This window comes from Pocillopora damicornis, chromosome 3, assembly GCF_964200805.1.
Source record: "Pocillopora damicornis chromosome 3, jaPocDami1.2, whole genome shotgun sequence".
Taxonomy (NCBI): Eukaryota; Metazoa; Cnidaria; class Anthozoa; order Scleractinia; family Pocilloporidae; genus Pocillopora; species Pocillopora damicornis.
In genome coordinates this window covers 17,406,201-17,429,009 of record NC_142672.1, presented here as the reverse complement: position 1 = coordinate 17,429,009, position 22,809 = coordinate 17,406,201, and the positions used below count along the sequence as shown (strand labels likewise).

Genomic DNA, 22,809 nt, shown 5'->3' with positions numbered 1-22,809 from the left:
TCCACAGGATATTTGATCAAAAGCGAACCCAATATGGTCAGACCCACACGTTGGCGACATCATTGTTAAGGATGGTAAGAAGAAGAAGAAGATGGAAAAGATCATATTGAATAGCGTGCAATTAGATTTTTTAGCTCGACACGATCACGTGTTGTGTCCTCATTTTGCGGTACCGTACCATGCGACAAATGACCTCGTCATCCACAAAAAGATAGATGTGTGGGATACATCGTTAATATGGATCCACTCAATAAACCTGGAAAGCATTGGTTGGGTTTTTGGACGGATGGGAACGTTAACGAAATCATAGATAGCTATGCGTTACTTTTATAAGTCTACGGAACCACACGACCTTTTATCGAATAGATGAACATACATTGGAAATTTCTGGTACGAAACTCACGGAGTCTATAATCCCTTTTACAATCAGAGTTGTGGCGATTACACCTTGGTGTATTTGGGTCATAGAGCGAAAGGAAAAGACTTGTCAGACTTTTTTAAACATTTTTCTAAACACGACTAAGTACAGAACTATCATAAGGCAGGTGAAATGCTAAAAAGGTTAATCGAAGAAGAGATTTCACAAGAAGAATGGCATGTAACTTCTAAGAAAGGAGGTCATCAAACGACATGTCACATGCGTTGAAAGAAATAAAGAAGTTGATTTACATATAGTTAGTTTGTGGATGGCTGGGTAGCTCAGTAGAAAGAGCGTCGGACTTATAATACAAAAAACATAAGTACGAATCCTACCCCGGCAAATCTTTGACCATATCCTCTATAAATAAGAAAATACTTTTAGAGGGTATGGTATATGTCTTTTGATCCTCATCATGGAGAGAGTCGAGACGTTTCGATTCAAAACTCCATCAAGTATCGTGATCGCAGGTCCCTCGGGATGTGCTAAGACCATCAAGAATTATTTGTGAACCCACCGTTAGAGATCGTGTACTGTTACGGTGCCTGGCAGGATAAATTCAATAGATGAAAGAAGGCGGAGTGAAATTTCACGAAGGAGGTCCAGAATTATCACAATTGGAAACATGGTTCCCTCCAGAGGTCTTGGATCTTTTTTACCAAACATTCTCATGATAGAAACATTACGTTACTTCATCTATGTCAAGAAGTGTTTCCACCTGGAAAATTTGCTAAGAGCATCTCTTGAAATACCCATTACATATTGGCATTCAAGAATCCTCGAGAACAGTTGGGAATGCGAAATTTGTTATTGCAATCGTATCATCAAGAATGGCAGCACGTGATGGAGGTGTATCGTTGAGAGACCAAGAGACCTTTCGGTTACTTGACTTTAGATTGTCGTCAGGCCAATCGAGATATATTTCGGATCGTCAGTAGATTATTAAAGGAGGAAGGTTGCATGAAATGTTTCGTTTCATTCTATCACAATAAATAAAATTTTAAAAATGTATTTTCAAGCTGCAGGAGTTCGACAAACTTTGCTAAAATTCCATGGTCAAAGTGCGCATTACTGAATCCATGCATATTTGTGGTTACGTCCTTTCTCGTTTAAGATCAGTATATGAAGAGGTGACTATTCTGAAAACCACTTCAGCGTTTTTGTTAAGGCAAGGAATCCATAAATTCATTAAAACGTGCCTCAAAATTATAAATTAAGAAGGAAGATCTTCTGCGTAACATTATGCTAAACTGTCTCAGGCGGACTGTAAAAAACATGTTAACAAAATTCCAGACCAGCCTTATGCTGTAAAAGAAATTAAAATGCTTTGGTTAACGGATTAAGAAGGGCTAATCCAAAAAATGTCATGACGAAGACAACTTCGTGTTTACCTGACCTACAAGAATGCTGATTTCAGTCATGTCACGCGGCAATGCTTTTGACATTTAGAATGTCGCGGACCCATTTTCAATAACATCGAACACGTGAACACCGATTCAGTATAGTTATCGAAAGAAATGGTTGACGTCAAAAGTGATACTTTTCCATCGTTGTGGTAATTTATACTAAAATTTACCTTCTTATGTACCGAAAACTGTAACTTTGTTTAAGACATAGCTACCAAAGATGTCGATTACCGGCAAGCACCTTATAATGCCATGTTTTTCAGCGGTACAGCAAAGTAGTAAACAAAAAATGGTATACAAGAACAGTACAAATTTAGTGGCTACTTAAAGTTTTATGAATTAAGATTTCCCTTTTCGTTTTGACCATCACCTTCAGGCAGTTTAATTTCTGGATATGTTTATTTGCATTTTTAAATTTAAAGGGGCCTTTTGACGTGATTATATTCGATATTATGAGTAAACAATTCGGAGAGATTCATTTACATCGCGTGATTTTCAATAGGACTTTAAAATATGCAGTCATCTGAGTCGGCAGAGGAAGTTGTTGTTACGCTTATGTGGGTGTGTGTGTGTGTGTGTGTCTTTTTTTCTGCCACTATCCTCTTAGTTTTACATTTTCCTTTGTTACATCAACTAGTCTCTCATCAAACAAAAAGTTTACCGCGCTATCCTATCGGTGACAGTCACCTCTCTCTAAGAATGACGAAAGTTTAGTGACCAGAGTTGTTTTTCTATCTCGGGAAGCGTGAGGAATAGCAAAGTAGTAAGCATTTCTTTCACCATCACTAAACTGAGAGTAAAATAGTTTTCTGTCATACGAGAGGTCACACAAGCAGTGAGAGTCATGGCAAATGGGGTGTTGAAGACCAAGGTGGCTGGCCACGTTTTCCAACACCTCAGGTCTTTGTTGCTCCTCCTTCTCTCCGTAAACGTCCTCCGCCCCAGAAATCCCTGCACCTGAGTCCTAGTTGGCCAGTCCTTCCTTTCAAACATGCGGGAGGTATCTGGGTTTCTTCCCATTCTCATGTCCACTGCCGCTTTTTCGGGATCTGTCTTCATGCCAGTTCTCTCTTCCAGATCAAATTTCATTGTCAGATACTGCTTAACTTCACAAGTGAAACGTACGGCTTCACTTCTTGGATTATGCAGTGCCCAACCAAGCTACAGATCAGTGCTGTTGTTCGTCACTAGATGCTAAGGGTGCACTGTCAATATCCTCTTTGTCAACACTAAGGAATTTCTCCGCCGAGTCTCTTTTAAGTCCGTCATAAACTTTATCAAAATTTCGGGTGAATTTAGCAGTGCTCGCCAATATCAAGATGGCTCTTAAGTTCACTACATTTTTTTTAACACCATGATGCAGCCCGGCTCAGAACAAACGAAAATACCATTCGATTATTCACCATTTTCATTATTCACGCTTTCGACCAGTGTCGCAAGTGTCTGAAAGCCCGCCGCGCCATCGGCAGGAGTATTATCTAAGCCCTCAAGTTACTTACGCTGAGATGCTTCTCGAATCTCTAACATTTTGAACAACGCGAACCTACTCAGTGGCTTATGACACTGTTGTTTGTAACACTCCAAGTATTGCTCAATCATTGTAGACCTAGTCACGGTTCTTACCACGTTTGACATCTCTATCCTATCGCCACTATCTTGGACAAGTATTTTGCTGCCATAGGAAACATCCTGACATCTACAAAGTGATCGACTTTGTTGACGTTTCAGGGATAGTACCGGGCCTATGTAAGTTAGCATGAGAATGTGCCTGCTTTATTTCCCAGATAGATAATATGTTATTGGGCAGATTAATTTTTCAGCCAGTTCATGGGGTATCTATAAGCTTGAAGAGTAAGTATTTGTCTCCAAAAGTTTCTGGTTTTCGCGTTCTTGTAAGTGCTCATGAGGACTACAACATTATCCGGGACTGGCTTACACACTTCTCTTTTCGACGGTCACCATCGATTGAAACAGCTCACGTTCTTCCTCTTGTTCAGGAAGACTCGCAATAGTGTCCATTGCTGTGTTGAAACAAAAACTGAAAGTAGAAATCTATCTAGTTGCCTTATGTTTTGATTCACAGGGAAGGAAATTAAAAACAAACGAACGAACAAAGAAACAGACCCTTTCTAAAACACACCTTTGAGGTAGCACATGTTGTTAGTGTGTTGATAGTAAGGTAACTTAAGTAGATTAATTACAATTAAAGAAGTAATTTATCACACTTGTCGTTAGCCGTTTATTTCGACCACTTAATAACTGTGTGGGACGTAGTTAAAAATGAATCCGTGACATTCCCGCGTGATACATGACTAAAATCAGCATTCTCGTAGCTCAGGTAAATATGTAGTTGACTTCAAGATTACACCTTTTAAATGAGCGTTCCTAAATCTGTAAATCTGTACAGCATCTTTTTTTTTTTTTTTTTTACAACATAAGACTGGTCAGGACTAACTGGATGGAATTTTGTCAGCATGTCTTTTACAGTCCGCCTGAGACAGTTTGGCATAATGTTACGCAGAAGACGTTCCTTACCTTCGTAATTTATAATTTTGAGGCACGTTTTAATGAATTTATGGATTCCTCGCCATAAAAAAAAAAAGCTAAACCAGTTTTCAAAAGAGTCGCTTTTTCAGATATTGATTTTGAACGAGAAGGAAAATAACCACAAATATGCATAAATTAAGTTATGCGCACTTTGGACCATGGAATTTTAGCAAAGTTTGTCGATCTCCTGCAGCTCGAAAAGACTAGTTCCCAAAAATGTTTTTCTTTTTTTTGAAATACTAGCCCTAGTGCTAAACGCGAATATTGGCCAGGACTCTAGATCCTGTTATACTTTTGAGAAAAGCTTCTAGGAACAACAGCACGCTAGCTCAAATTTGAAATGATCTGTCTCTGCGGTATTTTTGAAACAGCGTATTTCTCAATTATTGAGTCAGATTTTAGATATTTTAGAGTTTTTCCCTTTCACAAAATTACGTCCATAAGTAGGCAAAGGGCTATTTCCCATACTGGCAAATATGTGAAAAAAAACGAGTTTTTATACGAGTTTTTAATATGCCTTCTAGACGTCCTAAAGCAACAGCAAAGGTACGGGGGCCTTTATAATCTCTCTCCCTCAATATCCACACGGTAAATGTGGTTTATCAATGGTAATTCTAGTGAAAACAAGAAAAACATTCTCTATTCTGTGGCACGAGTTTCGCCAATTCGGTTTCAAATTTACCGCTGGTCAGTGTGGCGCGTTTCGCCAATTCAGTTTCAAATTTATCGCTGGTCAGTCTTTAAAAGTATCGGATATGCCGCTACATTCTGCGCGATGAGACTAATCATCTCACAGTAAAAACTTCCAGGAATTCTGTGAGCCACCGAAATTTGAGTGTTCGGTTTTTACGCGGACAGCTTCTTAAGCATGTCGATGCGAACGCATCCAAAGAAAAATGGAAAATTGAGATATAAACTTTACAAGAGAAGGATGAAACGAAAGCAACAACAGGGGTTCAAAGAGGTGGAGCTGTTGTGCGTCCCAGACCTACGCTCACACATAAGATCGCCGAAGCACTGAGCATGGTCTTTGCGGGTCCCAGAAAAGTTGGTGGAAAATTGGCATCAAAGGCTTTCAAGGGTATAAAAGACAATTTGGAATATGCCCTCTCGCACAATTCACGAAACAAGGATTGCAGCAATCCATTCCGATATAATAATGGGTGGTAAGAAGAAAATAAGAATATGAAGAAGGAAAGATTTGAATCATAGAGCTCTCTTACTCAAAAAATAAAAAATTTAATGAAGAAGAGAAGAACGCATCTGATAAGTTAGAAAAGTTCTGGCTGCTGGCAAGGACTCCACCAAGCTTTTAGACAGTAAAGAAACCATGTCTCTCGGTTCTTTGACGCAGTTGTTGACGAAAGCTAACGAGTCTGTCGTTGTTCTGGGAAACCAAAATGTACTCTACTGCCAATACGAAAACCAAATAACTACTATCTCCAAAACGAAGATTGACCACGAGTTTTGTCGAGTTAAGTGCTATGACAGAAGGTATCGTACAGGTGCCTCGTGAAAAAAACAAAAAGGGAAGAAGAAAATGTGGTGGATGAGACACCCGGACCTTCGGGTAAACAGAAATTTCTTACGACACCTGAAACTTCTGGTACACCAATTAAGAAATCGACCAGTACATCTGAAATACCTGTGAGAATCAAGAAAAAAAAGAAGCGACCGCGACCACTCCCTGTTCTGGTTCAGATTTCGCGATGAATTGCAGAGTAGCAGTTTTCTCTTTAATATTCTGGAAAGTATGCCAAAAGTTAAAGAACCCCTGAGAGGTGGCATACGCAAAACGGAATTGGAGTGGTTGAAAGAAGATGAAGAGGCTCCTTTGCGGGAACCCTTACGGAGAATATAGGACAAAGAATACGGAGAATTCTAATCGAACCACTTCCAAAAAAAGAAGGAGAAGACGACAAAGACGAAGAGCACAGAAAGGAGGCAAACTCGATATTCAAAACTAGATCGGCAAGCTGGGAATAGAATTCCATCCTTTCTCGTTGTCCAAAAAGAAATGTTATCAATATCTGAGACCAGGTACTCACTTGAAGAAAAAGATTATCTCGTGGGGATCCAGGAATCAATCGTTTGGATCGATTTGTCAAACAACACAATATCGATTATGCCAAGGCTAAAAGTCTAGAAAATAAGTGGATTGCCGACGATAAATTAGTTCAAGCCATCAAGAAACTTCAGAAGCTGTTAATGGCGTGCAACATAATACAAACTAAATTAAACTTGCCATTGTAATCTTTTATTCGTTCGCGTTACATTAAAATTTTACTCTTTTATAAATCTACAAGTGTCTGAACAAGCTGTGTACCCTCATCATCCATTTTCATGTTACCATAAGGATATGAAACAAGGGACTCTATCGACGACTCACTTGTCAAAGACACACCTGTAATGTTGGACACTTTTTACAGTCTTGATTTTTTACTTGCGGGTCCACCCACAAAGAAACATGAATTCACTACCGGTATGGTACGTCTCTCGTCCAGGGGCCTATGAATCTCGTCCAACACATTTCTCTTCATGACGTCATATTGCAATTTCTGACTTCCGCGATAATTAGGAGTAAATCCTCACAATTTAAACAGACTCTTTTCTTGCCTCATGACATATTCATAATTCTCGGCACCACCAGACAAGAGTTCGTTAATGTAATCATCGACTTCCAATTCACTTGTCATCTCTCCTACATGATCTCGTAGCTCGACGTCACTTTGTCCGGGGGTCCATTTGCAAATCACGGAATCTGTGTCGTAATACATGACACGGTCGTCCAATCGGTCCAGGTACCCGTACAATTTCAAATGAGCTCGTGCAGTGATAAAAGCGGCAATGGAAATGGGGGTCTTCTTTCCTTTGGGTGAATCTTCAGCAATGCGAGAATACACGAGTTCCGTCAGATCTTCGTTAAAAGTTTTTTTTTTTGTAACTTCTTTCTTTTTTTTTTTTTGACACTTTACAAAACATTACCCTACTTACAATAAACTAAAGGACTCAGCTACAATACATCACTTACAATAATTTACTGAGAACACACTACTAACGAAGTACACTCTACCATAAACTTGATTACAGTAGATGATTTACTTTCGATTACTTACACTACCAACACAATACTCTACATTTACACTATTTTACCACATATTACACTACTTTCAATATGTTACAGTAAATTACTTACAGTATCTTACTAATAGTATATAGCGAAATCGTATGCTTTACAATAAAATTTGACTTCTTATGCTACTCTGCATTGTTTGGACGACACCCATCCCACAAACCGATATGTTGCAAAAGCTTATCCCATTTCTGAAAAGTTTTTGCTAATTTATTCCGCTTTGCTGCTATCTTCATTTCTACCTGATATATCTCCCCAATCTTGGCCTTATAAACTCGTATGGAGGGATTCTTGGAATTCAATTTACACTTGTATATATCAAATTTAGCTGTCAGTATCAGATGGTCTAGAATAATAAAGTCCTCTTCCGCATTGAAACCTCCAAAAAATATATTCATTATTTTAAATGTTTGAAAGTTAACTTGACATTTACCAAGCCAAGAATAGAGAGCTTCCCAGAAAGCCTTTGAAACATTTCAGCAGAAAACAATCTTTCGTTTGTAAATACTATATTATTTAATACTTTATATTGGAATTCTCTAATTTTAGTTTCAATTGTGACGGTAAAAGGCGAGGAGTATATTTTCTTCCAGTCAACCGGAAACTGTGGAAATTTTTCCTTGAACTTTTTTTGCGCAGTTGGAGGGATTTGCTTTTTGCTTTTAAACGCGTTATAAAGCGATCGGACGTGATTTTTGCTAACATTATCTCAGCATTTTCCAACTTCAACTTCATTTTGTATGAGAAGGGAGATGTTGGGCACTTTGTCTGATAAAACGCCTCCAGTCGCGAGGAATGACGTCCACGACGCTCATTAACTTAAAATGTTGTATCGGAGATAAATTTGAATGTAACACCTTAACACCCTCTAAGAAGATTCCAGTGTCGGGAATGAGATCACTGATCGTAACAATTCCTTTAGAAAGCAAGTGTTTTTCGAAAAGTGAGATCTTTTGGACAGTAATATTTTTATTGTTCCATATCACCTGGTGAACTATATCTTTATACGAAAGTATCGAACGTTGCCTTAACATGGACCAAGCGTCCAGGCACTCCTTATGAAAGGCCGGAAGGTAGATAGGTAACTGTCTGGTATCAAATTATACTTAAGAATATAAATTCTCCCCTACCTGAGAAAGGAAGTAATTCAATGTTATTTTCCAAGAGCTGTTATTATCTTTATTTGTAAATCTTTTTAATACCATCACCCTCTGTGTGAGGATCATCGACTGAATATCCAGCATCTTAGGCCCTCCATCCTCGATATTCATCATTACCTTTCCAAATAAAACGGTACCTCAGACTGTTGACCACTTTGATTAAGTCGCCTGTGACTGTAATCAACGGCACTTTTCTCAAGACTTTAGGGATAATAAACGATTTAACAAGCTGCATCCTTCCCAGAAGCGTAAACCGCTTCCATTTCCACGTATTTATTGTATTTTTGATAGACTTTAAAATTGCTTCAAAGTTCGCTTTCATCCTCGATGAGACGTGATAGTCAAAAACGATTCCTAGAATTTTAATTGAAGTTCGCAATTTATAAGCACAATTGCTTTGATCAAGACGATGGCTACCAATTGCAAAAATTTCAGTCTTATCTTTATTGACCTGGAGGCTGGAGAATCCAGAAAACGACTCCAGAGTCGCCACTAAACGGTGATATGACAGTATCTCTAAGGAAACAAGTCATGTCATCAGCAAAAAGGGTTAGTTTGATTTCTTCCTCCTTGACTGATATACCTTTAATTTCATTGTCTTCACGAATTCGACAGGCAAGCACTTCAAGAGCAAGGATGAATAGCAAAGGTGACAAGGGGTCACCTTGCCTAACCCCGCATCTGACTGGGAATAGATCAGTAGTGAAACCATTGTTTAGAACACAGCTGGACACATCAGTATAAAACGTCTCGATCCACTTAAGAAAGTATGTTGCAAAATTATATTTTTTTATACCAGAACAACCTGTAAATTGGGCAAATTCAAGTACATCTTCACCGTTCGAACTCCGTCCACAACTGATCTCCCTTTAATAAAGCCATTCTGGTTAAGGTGGATCAGATAAGGTAGAATTTGTTCTAGCCTTCTTGCAATTACTTTGGATGCAGTTCTAACATCGACATCAATTGAAGAGATTGATCACCAATTCTTTATAAAACGTCTGTCTTTGTCTTTATTTTCTATCAAAGTATTCATAGCCTGTTTCTGTTAGTAGGATAGTTGTTCCTATTCATGAGAAAAATGTAAGGCATTGACAAGGCACCTCCATATGAGATGCCATAAGCCGAGGTAAAATTCCACGATCAAAACATCGTTTTCTGGTGCTTTGTTTTTCTGAAAAGTTTTTCGAAGCTTCGAAATATTCATAAGTTGTAATATCGCTGTCCAAAAGCCCCCGCTGCTCGTCCGTCAGCATTTTAGTATTAATATTCTTAAGGAATTTGTCAGTTGATATGTCATCGCAATCACTTAAACCTGTATCGTAGAGACTTCCATAAAAGTTCAGGATCTCCGTCATTATCTGTTTCGGATCAGTTGTGCATTCATCGTTTGCGACCACTAATTTTATAATACTGCTTTTTTTTTTCTTTTCATAATTTTCTAAATTCAAAAAAAATTTGCTTTTCTCTCCGTGTTCGTACCAATTTATTCTCGATCGGATTATTGCCCCTTGAGCTATATATTCATATTGTCTCTCATATTCAGTTTACAGGATTTCCAGTTCGCTCACGTTTTCTTGGTTAGGCTGTTCATCACATTTTGCTGTGTATTTTTTTATTTTTTGTTCCAACACTGATAGTTTCTCCCTTCGATTTTTAGCCTTCTGTTTACTATAGGGAATTGTTTCATAGCGCATTTGTACCACATGAAGTCCTAAAGGACCCTCGGATCTTGGATATCCTATTCTTTCTTCCAGGCAGATGTTATATCTATCAGTTACTAATTTAATGTAATCTTCATCCTCCAAAAGACTGGAATTAAATTTCCAAAAATCGATCTATTTATATGCATCGAAATGGCGGAGTGATCGATTCTTATCCCAAAGGTTTTCCTTTGAGTTTTCTGGCATTAAACATGACCTTCTCTCGAACAGGGTATCTCAGGAAACGTGCAATAATTTGTCTGGGTTTTCCATCGGAGGGTTCCCACTTTCCAATGCGATGTACTCTTTGAAATTATAATCCATCGGCATCTTCCAAACCTAGCTCCGTTCTCAAGAAGTCGACCAAAACCTTCCTCGTGTCTTCCTCTGCGCCTACTTCTTGGATTCCAAAAAAACGTAAGTGCTCGCGCCGCTGGTAGAGCTCCATATAGAATTTTTCGTCTTTGAGCTAATCAAGCTGGGTTTGTAATTCTTGGATTCTCATCTTGAAGGATTCTCTTTCCGCATCAGTGAAATTCATCCCGTTCTCTATGTCGTTCACAGTCTTCTCCGTTTTCTTCTGAAATGATTGAAGACATTCAACCTTGGTTTGAAAAGAGCAGACTTTGGCATCCACGGATTTAACATGATTCTCAAGTTCTTCAAGTCTGGATTCTACTTTTCCAAGTTTGGATTCTACTGTTCCAAGTTTTTCTAATACGAGATCTAGTTTTGGCATAACCTGCTCCGCCATATTAAATGAGGATATCGTTTCGTCCAATTTACAGCTTGTTCCCGAACCAGTAGATGATGTGTTGCACCGAAAACAATATTCTCCATAAAACGAATAGAGATATCTACAACACGAAGAAGAGAAGATGTGTCATTTTGACGATACTCAGGCTTGCAGTTACACAATCCCGGCGATGACATGTTACACGTGTCTTTCCTCGGCAAGTATTATGTTCATAATTATCTGGACTGATTCTTGATCACATTCGTAACATAATGAGATTTGTTCAGGAATCCTCCAAACAAATCGCAACCATGATAATGTCCGATTACATGCACTAATAAAATCTTCTTAAACGCTGAAGGGCCCTTAAAAATAATCATGTGAGGTTTACTCACCGACAACACTTGAATCTGGTACTTGGGATTCAATACTTTTTGAAACTTTTCCAATTCGCTAACCTTCGTTCACACCGCAAATTGATGTAATTCGCGCGATTGAGTTTCTTGCACTGGTAGGCCTTTACGTAAATTCTCGTACATCCGTTTCCCATCCACATTTTTGTCTATAGGTAATCTATTTCGTATCGTTACGATGGTGCACTCGCAACAGAGTTGATCTTTATTCTCGATACGCACGTTGCTTTGTTTCACCTTCAATAGTGTTTCCATATTTTTCTTCCTATTTAATTTTTCTTTACGTTTACCTGTTTTTTTGCCTGCATAAACATATGGCTTTACTTAACGTAAGATTTGCCCTAAATAATTAATTTGTTTTTTAAAATTTTCTGATTTATTTTCTCTACAATTTTATTTCATGTCTTTTTTTTTTCTGGGCGTTCTCCACAAAGGACAGCATACGTCCCGGTTTTTTTTCTGTTTGATTTTTGTGAAAAAAATAATTTAAAAATAATACATGCACCTTTCACAATTCCCTTAAATCCTTCTGATAAAAAAAAAATCATTCCCATTTCCCTCAATTTTATGACGTCAATTCCGCCGGATGTATTATGCCCGTTAATAATGTCGCAGTTGTGAGTAATTTTAAAATAACGATCTATGGTTGGTCCATTCGAGTCACGCGTTACAAAATAACGCGCTCTCATTGGTCAGGGACCAGAGTACCCAATATAACTACTACCACGTGCATTCCTTGGAGGGAGGAACCCCAGGGGACAGGACCAACCGATGCGGCATTAATGTCGCGGTTTTTCAGGCTTTCGATCCTTTCTCGAACAAAGTGAGCAGCTAGTAGCGGATGCTTTTCCTACTTGCAGTTGGCTGTGTGATGACCTAGTCCCGTCAGAGCACGACAGCTTGGATTGCATCCCTTTGAAACCCTTTTGGTTTAGAAAGTCCATACTTTATCAGATGCTCTTTTTACAGTACTTCGCTTACGACCCCATTAAGTTTTTTACCAGGATTTTAACTTCTGTTTTTAGAAATAAAAGTTTACGTGATCAACTTTAATTTGGTCGAGTTTTCTGCAAAGAGAGCATAGCAATGTTTCACTCAATTACTGATTGAAGTAAGGCAAATTTAGGCCCCGTCCACTCGTATCCGGAGAGTTTTGCATCCGCAACTTTTTCACTGCGCATTGGCCTTCCGTCCAAATACATCCGGTGAATACACTTTATGAATCTGCAACTTTTTGGAAATGCCTCCCAGGTTGAATTTTTTTATATTACGCATTGAATACGGAAAAATGCACTGACGCAGGGATAATCCTTTCCGTTTTCTGGCGAAGGATATTGCGCAAGATATAAGTCCGTTTCCTTCGCATTTTGCACCGGAGCGAAATGTTGGTATTCACCTACTGTAACTAATTAAACTTTGAAAAATCTAAACTTCTTTTATTAAGTTAGATCGTGTAGTTTGTACATTTCAACCATTTAATCTAGTTATGCAATTTCTTCAGTGGAAGCATTGAAGCTAGTATGACCATTAACAGCAAGATTTATTGTACAATTTGCGCGGTTTAACTGTTTTCGTTAGTTTGACTATTTGACCAATCTGCCTGTTAAGGTAATTATGCGTTTGTCTAATAAAACCAGTTAAGTTAGTTTGACTATTTAAACTTTTTTTAGCTGGTGAGATACATTGTTCAATTTGTGCAGCTAAACTGTCTTCCCTCCTTTAACTATTTAACCAGTTGTGACATTTTAGCTACGTTTGCAGCTTTTCCAGTGGAATCATTTCAGTTAGAATAATTATTTGAACTTATTCAACCAATTTAAGTTGATTGTGTGTTTTCTGTGGTTTTGATATGTTCTCTAGTTTGATTATTTAACCAGTGAAACCCCCTTAAAACCAATTTTCGATACAATAGTAAGAAAACAGTGTGATTCAGGTACAAATAATGACAATAGACTAAAATCATCGTGATTAGCTGCAAACAGCCAAAAAAACCTTTTTTCAATGCGTTAAAGCTACAGCAGCAAGCAAGAAAAAACGTTTTGGCCGAGAAAAAGCTGAAAGAGACGTAATGTAGCTGTTTTGAGCTCTATCTTATGGAAATCAACATTTTTGTTGCCAAATTACGCTGCTTTCATACCGAAAACATGTTTGCGTTTCTCTGCAGGTACAATACGCTCTTTGAGAGGTCATCTTGCATAAGACGTTTTTGCCTTTTTGTCGCTAAATTTTGCCTTTTTCACCTTAATCATACCTAAACATGTTCTCGTTCGTTTGTGGCCAAGTTTCGCTGTTTTCAGCTTTTCCGCACTTTAAGCATGCTTATTTGCAACAAAACTGGGATATTTTGAATGGTGAAACAGAGAATTAACTCTGAAGTGTAAATTAAAGTGCTATTTAAACCCATGAATAACCCACAGGGCGTTAGCCCTAATAAAGGGAAACAGAGAACCACACGAGGCAAAGAAAAAATCTTTTGACCTCGGTGGGAATCGAACCCACGACCTCCGGATTAGATCTACCGTTACTCTGCCGACTGAGCTACGAGGTCGCACAGAGAAAGTCGGGGACGATTTAGGATGGTGAATCGCGGCGGAGAGAAAGTAAGGGTACATATGAATGTTGTGCCGCGTAGCACTGGGAACACAAATGGTGAAACAGAGAATTAACTCTGAAGTGTAAATTAAAGTGCTATTTAAACCCATGAATAACCCACAGGGCGTTAGCCCTAATAAAGGGAAACAGGGAACCACACGAGGCAAAGAAAAAATCTTTTGACCTCGGTGGGAATCGAACCCACGACCTCCGGATTAGATCTACCGTTACTCTGCCGACTGAGCTACGAGGTCGCACAGAGAAAGTCGGGGACGATTTAGGATGGTGAATCGCGGCGAAGAGAAAGTAAGGGTACATATGAATGTTGTGCCGCGTAGCACTGGGAACACAAATGGTGAAACAGAGAATTAACTCTGAAGTGTAAATTAAAGTGCTATTTAAACCCATGAATAACCCACAGGGCGTTAGCCCTAATAAAGGGAAACAGGGAATGGGATATTTTGAGCTTTATCTCACGGATAACAATGGTTTTGCCTTTTGTTGCTAGACTACGCTGTTTTCACATTATCATACCGAACACCTTTTCGTTCGTTTGCGGCTAAATTTTTAGCTTCACCTCACCGAAAAGGTTTTTTCACCTGTTTTCTTGCTAAATTGAGCTGTTTTTAGCCTTATTTTTCTGATAACAACTGTTTTTCGCTTTTTGTGGCCAAATTACGCTCTTCTCAGTCTGTTCGCACCGAAAGCATATTTCCGTTCGTTTGTGGCTAATTGCGCTGTTTTTGTGGTTTATTTTACAGAAAGCAACGTGTTTCCTCTTTTGTCGCACAATTATGCAGTTTTCCCCGTTATAGCACGGAAAACAGTTTTGGCTTGTTGGCAGCGAATTAACACTTTTTCCAGCTCTATCTCCCTGCAAACAACACTTTTTAGCTACTTTGCGTCTGTAATACTTTCAGAGGGAAGCACAAATTCTCTGAATGGGTTTGAATGGATAAAAAGGTTAAACTTCTAAAAACGGCTTGGGGAAACGAAGGCACAAAGTAGTTCAAGTAGTTCAACCCGTAAAAGTTTTCCAACTACATATAACGCATTTGTTGCGGGTGAATTGTTTCACTTGATTTGACCATTTCCACGAGTTAAAACCAATTAAGCTTCATTGTGTAATTTGCACATGTGAACGCTTTGACTATTAGTGCATTTCTTCCAGATGAGCCGTTTAAACTTATTTGACCATTGAAACGAGTGGAATAAAACTATTCAAATTTTCCATTTTGTCCAATCTAACAGTTTCAGCTAATTTGCCAGTTTTAACTAGTTGGAACAATTTGGCTTTTTTATGCATTTCGTCCATTTCGTCCATCTTTGCGACCTAGTGAGTGCATTTTGACCAGCTCTACCGTTTCAGCTAGTGTGACTATTTAAACTACTTGAACTACTTCAGCCAATTCTGATACATTGTGCAGTTTGTGCACGTAGACTGTCTTAGTTACTTTGACTATTTAGCTCGTGGAAAGCTAGATTCTGCGTTTTGTGCAACTGAACCTACTGAGCTAGTTTGAGTATTTTAACTACATCAACAAATTAAGATAGATTGCATAATTTATGCGGTTTAACTGTCTTTCCTGGTTTGACTATTAGTTAACTAATTAGGTTAGTTTGACTATTTTAACTACTTGAGCCAATTCAGCTCGATTGTGCAGTTGATAAATTCAAGTTCGAGTTCATCAATGCTTCTACTTCCTTGATAACAGTCTGCAGCTCGTCGTCAGTTAGCCCAGCATTTCCAACTATTGCTTTCAGAGTTTTCTTAGCCACTTTAACCAGCGACTCAAACACCCCACCAAAGTGCGACTCCAGCGGAGGATTCCAATTCCATCTGATCTCGTTATTGGAAACATTACCTGCGATCTGTTCCTGGTCCTTTGCTTGAACAAGTTCTCTGAGCTCTCTCTCCGCTCCTACAAAGTTTGTCCCATTATCACTTGGAACTTCTTCGGGTCTTCCCCTTGTGGCTACCATTCGGCTGAAAGCATTCAGGAAATCTGTGGTGCTCATTGAACATGCCATTTCTAAATGCACCGCTTTGGTTGCTGAGCACGTAAACAGGCACAAATACCTTTTAGCAGAAACTCTTTAAGTAATCTTGGGCGTGAAGAGGCCAGCGTAATCAACACAGCACTTTCAGCACTTTGCAGACACTCTCATCGTTGTTCCAACTCTCATCTATGGAAGCAGTGCCATGATCTGCACTGATGGCTGTAGACGTCTTCTGTCACACACCTTGCATTCGTTGTCCCAATTCTTCACCTCCTGCCGACCATCTATAACCGGTATCGGTTTTGTACCTCAGCTAGCACGTGGTTGATACCTGCATGTAGGCAACGGTTATGGACATCTGCAGCAATTAATCGGGTGATGTGATGTTTCTTTGGCAAGATCATAGGGTGTGCTGCATCATAAGATAGCTCTGCTCGGTCCAATCGCCCTCCGACTCGCAATATACATAGCTCATCCACAATAGGGGTAAGAAGTTTCAAGTAGCTCTGTCTTATGACTTCTTTTCCTCCAGTAAAATCTTTTGTCTCTCTAGGAAATCTCTCCTCATGTGCTTGTTTGACCCACAGTTTTCCACCTCTGTCTATTTCAATTGGCGTCAATGTAAGTCCGCTCCTGGCAACAACACCTAAAGATTTGCCTTGTTTCTTGACTTTGGCCAACAACAGATCAACAAAACGTCTCACCCATGCTGTGACTCTTCTAAGTCGGTTCCAATTGGAATACTTTAGAGGATTCATCAACGGTTGTGAAATCTTTAATGTAAAGGTCATCTTCGGTTTGACTATATCAGCTAGACATTCTTCTGAACGCTCTTCAAACACTGTGCATTCTCCTTGAGGCCAGGCATCTTCATGCTCACTCAGGAATTCAGGACCACTGAAGCAGCGATGCTCACTTGTCAGCACCTTCACGTGTAGGCCGCGAGTTGCATCGTCCGCACAGTTCAAATCGGTGGGGACATGTCGCCACTGTCTGGGACTTGACTTCTTATGGATCAACAAAAGTCTTATACCTTCTCGACTGACCCTGGATCCAGAAAATGTCGTCCTTACTGTCTGTCCATAGTGTACAGTTCTCAAAAGGTATCTGTAACAGCTCTGACACCTTTCTCGCCAGCCTACGACCTAACAAGACCTAACATTGCCGCCATTAGTTCTAACCTCGGAACTGATGTCGCTTTCGTAGGTGTGACCTTCGCTTTCACTGCAATAATCGCACAGTCACTTTTCCATCTTCACATTTATGCCGCACGTAACTTACAGCTGCATAGGCTAACAGCAATGCATCCACCATAGTATGGATAGACGTGTCTGCAACTATTTTCTCAGCAACGTCCGGTCTTCGTTGTAAGTGCTTCTCAAGAGAGTAGAGCCGGTCCTCATCAGTAGTCCTGTTGCAATACAACGGCGGTTCATCGTCATGCCATGGAATTGCCACTTCATAGTGCCCCTTGGCATAAAACCTTGATTCTACCACCTTGCGTGTAGCAAGCACCTCTTCTGCAGTCAAAGGCTTGTTTTGATTAGTGATTCCCACCACTTCTTCATCCCACATCCTCCCCATCAACTCGTCGACACTCATTTCTGGAGTAAAGGTTTTATGGAATGTGTAGACATGGTAAGCAATATTACCCTCGTTTGTTGTTAAAATTAAGTTAAAATTGTGAAACTAGCTTCAATTAATTAACTGCACAAACTACACAATCTAGCTGAATTGGGTCAAGTAGTAAAAATGGTCAAACTAGCTTAATTAGTTTAACTGTTTTTATATTCACCCATCAAACGGCACAAATTGCACAATCTATCTTAGCTCATGAAAGTAGTTAGCATGGTCAAACTAGCTTAATAGCGTCAATTGCACAAAATGCGCAATCTAGCCTTAATGGTTTTTAATATTCAGTCTTTAATATGAATTCCAAATTTATTCGTTACGCAAGTCAATTCAATCAATTTGAGGACAGCTACACGAACCGTGTTGGCAAGTTTAAGCAGTTTATCCAGACAAAGCCATTCAACGAATTTGTGCTTTACTCTGAAAACAGAGTAAAATAGCATTAAAATAGTTAAGAATGTTGTGTGCAAGCAGATAGAGCTGAAAAATGCGGTATTAAACTGCAAACAAGGAAAAAATGCTGAAAACAGCATAATTTGGCTGCAAACGCACAGAAACATGTTTTTGGTACGGTAAAAGGTGAAAACAGCGTAATTTAGCACCAAAAAAGCCAAAACGTTGTTATCCGTTAGATAAATCTCAAAACAGTCTAACTCAGTTGTAAGGGGACGAATACTGGCTCTCTGTGAATAATTTAGCCTCAAGCAAACGGAAACATGTTTTCAGTACGATAAAGCTGAAAACAGCGTAATGTAGCAACAAAAAAGCAAAGACGTTGTTTTTCGTGAGATAAAGCTTAAAACAGCGTACTGTAGCTGCAAACAAACGGAAACATGTTTTCAGCGCGAAAAAGCAGCGAATAGCTTAATTTTTGCCACAAGAAGTGATTTGTAAAGACAACTCATGAAGTTAACCTTGAAATCAAGGTTGACTTAAAATCAAACTTAGTTAAAAAAAGAAACAGCTCTTGTACATTTTGACCCAACCTTGATTTCAAAGGCAACTTGAATTTTTCACACGTGAATAATTTCTTGAGGTTTTTTCAATGGCTCACTCGTGAGTTTTGATGAGGGTATGAATATCATCTTTTCTCTTGTTGCGCCATTAGCGTCGCTGAAAGGGCAATAATCTTGATTATTTGTGTAATGATTTCCACTGTTTAAGTTGTGGTCTGTGTGATACCAGGAGGTTGCTTTATCCCTTATGAATGCCTAAGAGATAAAGAGATTTCTGTTTGCACACTTTAACAAAAAAGTGAATCGATCGATTGTTTTAATTTTTTTTATCAACATACTTCTTGGTCACTGCGCGATGGTGGTCAGTTAGACTGGCAAGATTAACGATTTGATTTGCTCACATCAGTATTTTTTAATTGATTCATCAGGATTTCTTAGGTCTTCAGAGAGACTTATTTTTTGTCATAGTTTTTTTTAATCAAAGAATTCAATTAGAAGGCAACTCAGTTCCAGAAGGAACAATCTAAAGCTCTTCTCTAACGAGACCACGCTCTGGACCATCCTTCATCCTTGCTCTCCTTTATTTACAAGTTTCCTCTTGATATTGAAGACCTTCAGAGACTACATTGAATCTGTGGCTCGCATTTGACAACGTTCCAGCTCACCAGCGGTAAAGGAATATCTCACATTACTTGAAGAGTCGAGTCCCTTTTCTTTACGCCAACTGGTCTTAAATAAGTCGTTGAACTCTTTCACCCTTTTTCATACACCCTTTTTCCTTTCGGAAGTCTGTCATGTGGAAGGAATAGAAGATCAGCTTGATGAACTGCATTTGAAGATTCAACATCAAAAGTTGTTCTCGGGATATGCTTTAGAGCAGGCAAATAAATCTGCCAGATGGTTCGCTTCATCGGCCAAAGCTTTGCAACGTCCTCAGACACTCCTTCCTTAGCCAACTTCTTAAAAGCAGGCAATCCTTTCCAAAAGCTTTTAGGGCCATAATAAACTCTTGAAAGTTTTGTTTCCATTTTGAACTAATACACCAGAACCGACTGACGGCCATTCCCAACCGGTAATCATTCCGAGTTCTCTCTTTACTATGAGGTTATAGTTCAAGTCCTTCAGAACTTTTCTTTCATCGAAAGGGAGAATATGAGCCAATATTTTACATGAGAGCTAAAGAAATGTATAAACTATTATATCACAAGTCTTTGAAGACAATAAAGCTTCGTATCTCTTTAAGTACTCCTCAACATCTTTTTTCAGAAAGCTTCTTAACTTGATCCTGGTTGAGAGATACACCATTCATTTCCTTTGCTTTTCCACTCGCAACGAGAACAGCAAGTTGCTCTCAATGATCTGAAACACTTCAAGGTTCAGCTTCGAGAATTCTCGTAACATCTATGATTGCTTCTTCTTTATTCCTATCCATTCTATGTTGTACAATTTTCAATTAATATGAAGGGATGCCAAGTGTGAGAATATGAGATGTGAATATTTTCCTCTTTTTAGCTTTGCTATTAATTCTTTCATTTTATTACCTGTCAACTCAGGCAGGGTCGAGCTCCTAGTTCTCATGACGCGCGTTTCGGAATTCTTCAAGCAAACGATGTGGTAGCCGAACTCACATGGTTTGTGTTTCTTGTATTTATTTGTGAACTCTTTTCACTACTTGGCTCACAACTGCTTATTGGTTTAGTGCAAGCCTCAAAGTCAGCATAAACCACAAAGGGTACTCTCATTGAGCACTTACGAATCTTGAATTTAAACATAGTGCTCATTTCCCTAGCAATGCTGTCTATAGAGTGCAAGTTTTTCTTTGCTTGAGAAGTGGTGCGGACATCTGAGACAATACTCTTTCGCTTTCTTATCCTTGGGGGCTTGACTTGATATAGGTGTGCCGATGCCTTTTACTAGATAATAGGTTGCATCTAATATGAGAGGAGGATTGATATGTATTAAAATTCACATGGCGACCAGGTGGACGATCAGACATGGTTTGATGCTACTTTGGTTAACAGATTTAGTGAATGTAACCGAAGAAGTTACAATTCATAGACCCAACGTTTCGACACTCCTGTCTAGTGCCATCATCAGGGGTGATCTAACGCTGCAACGAGAGGTCCTTTTATATGATCACTAATTAGCTGCCTTTTTTCTGACGAGGTGTAAATAGGCGTTAGGAAGCAAGCCGACGTTCTAAAATTATCACCACTAATCCGCGTTACTACCAGCACCTTTGTTTGGAGACTTGGCATATTAACTCCGGCCATGCTTCTTTAAATCGTGATGATGGCGGCTTGCTTCCTGACACCTATTCACACCTCGTCAGAAAAAAGGTAGCTAATTAGTGATCATATAAAAGGACCTCTTGTTGCAGCATTTAGATCACCCCTAATGAAGGTTAATGAAACTAGACAGGAGTGTTGAAACGTTGGGTCTATGAATTGTAACTTCTTCGGTTACATTCATTAAATCTGTAAAGCAGAGTAGCATCAAACCATTTCGGGTTGATATATGTACTATTTATCTCCTTACTGATCCTCAACGGATAAAAATCACGTTCCGATAACCAAGCACGTTTACTGCAATATTTTCAATCTGCTTTTCAAACTTGCTTATATCACTCAGCCTCATAGGGAGGTTGATTTTACTCCAATTAAGCTGCTCAGATTGTGCTCTGTGATCTCATGAGGGTCTTTTTTAACCGGATTAAGCACTCTTCTTATGCACCACTTCAACAACTGATTACCTGCACTTTTGACGTTCGTTAGTGCTCTCTTACCTTCAATGAATTCTGTGTGATCGATTTGAGGGCTGCCATTCAACTTTCTGTATTTCGCAAGATGGATGTTAAGAGATATCACTCTTTGAAATCTCCAGGTGCTTCCTCTTAGATTAAAATTCTTAATTCTCTCTGAATAGCATATCAAACTCATAGGGTACAAATAGTCTTAACATGAATGTAGTGACCACGCCCACTTCAGCACCCCCACTCAAATCGAGTGTAATTTTCGAATGTTTTACCATCGTGCGAACTCTCTACGGAAAAAGCACTCAATGTACCTCTGAAATATTAAACTATAATATTGTGGCTTTCTATTTCGCTAATTTTCTAACTTGAGGTAAAGTTTTTCCCTCGTCATTTTTACCTTTTCTCCGAGCGGTTGCATGAAATTAACAAGGCGTTTTTGATCACAACACGACCGAGCGAAGGGTCTCGGGCGATATCTCTTTTACGCAGGCGCATATTAAAAATGTACCGCCAGAATCAAAAAGAGGAACAAATTTCCTGTTTTTATATGTAAAGTGGCAAACAAAAAGCAGATTTACCCTCGTCAAATGGCGTTTTAAAACAGCTGTATCTTCCAGTTAGGACATTACTCTTTAACTGCTATGTTTTCCTATTTAAAAAGGAAAAACCACTGAAAATAGCATTATTTGGTTACTACCGAACAGAAACATATATTCGGTACGATAAAGCTGAAAAGAGCGTACCGTCACGACAAAAAAGCAAAAACGTTGTTTTCCGTGAGATAAAGCTGAAAACAGCGTAATTTAGCTGCAAGGGAACGGAAACAGCTCTTTTGGTGTGAAAAAGCTGAGAACAGCGTAATTTTTGCAACATGAAGTAGAAAAACGTGGTAGTTACAGAAGTTAATTAATCTTGATTTTAAAGGGTACTCATGAAGTTAACCTTGAAATCAATCTTGATTAAAAAAAACAGATCTTGTGCATTTTGAGTCAAACTTGATTTTACAGGGAACTCCAGTTTTTCACACGTGAACTATTTATTCAAATTTTTCTCAATATCTCACTCGTGAGTTCGACGTGCTAGAATTATCCTCTCTGTCGTGACAAAGGCCTTCAACTAAACGCGGCGAAGGAATTTTTCAGCGTCTTGTTTACTTGAAAACTCGTCCGTTTTTGGGTAATAGAAACTAAATTTAAAGATCATTTCGTTGGATTGCTTGTATTGTAATCACTCACGTATGAATTATTTGCCCTTTCAAAGCGATTGGCAATCATTGAAATACCTGGCCAAACTCCTTTTTCATTCATCAGCAGAACGTATGTCTCTCAAGAGCTCAAGATCAACTTTGTCACCTTCA

General features: G+C 38.9%; 1 protein-coding gene and 3 pseudogenes across 1 annotated transcript; 1 reads left to right on the top strand and 3 right to left on the bottom strand.

Annotated features, from left to right (window-relative positions):
- The first annotated feature begins 749 nt into the window (after positions 1–749).
- Positions 750–1,414, top strand: LOC149048587 (uncharacterized; annotated as a pseudogene).
- Positions 1,415–3,219: 1,805 nt separating this feature from the next.
- LOC149048586 (uncharacterized) lies at positions 3,220–7,148 on the bottom strand (annotated as a pseudogene).
- A 2,891-nt stretch (positions 7,149–10,039) lies between these two features.
- On the bottom strand, positions 10,040–11,121 carry LOC149048585 (uncharacterized; annotated as a pseudogene).
- A 4,634-nt stretch (positions 11,122–15,755) lies between these two features.
- On the bottom strand, positions 15,756–17,711 carry LOC149048584 (uncharacterized). Its single transcript, XM_089199497.1, has 3 exons — positions 17,391–17,711; positions 16,441–17,116; positions 15,756–16,162 (listed from the first exon to the last, which is right to left on the bottom strand). The coding sequence occupies exons 1-3, from the start codon at positions 17,709–17,711 to the stop codon at positions 15,756–15,758; spliced, it is 1,404 nt and encodes a 467-aa protein (XP_089055623.1).
- Between the last annotated feature and the right edge of the window lie 5,098 nt (positions 17,712–22,809).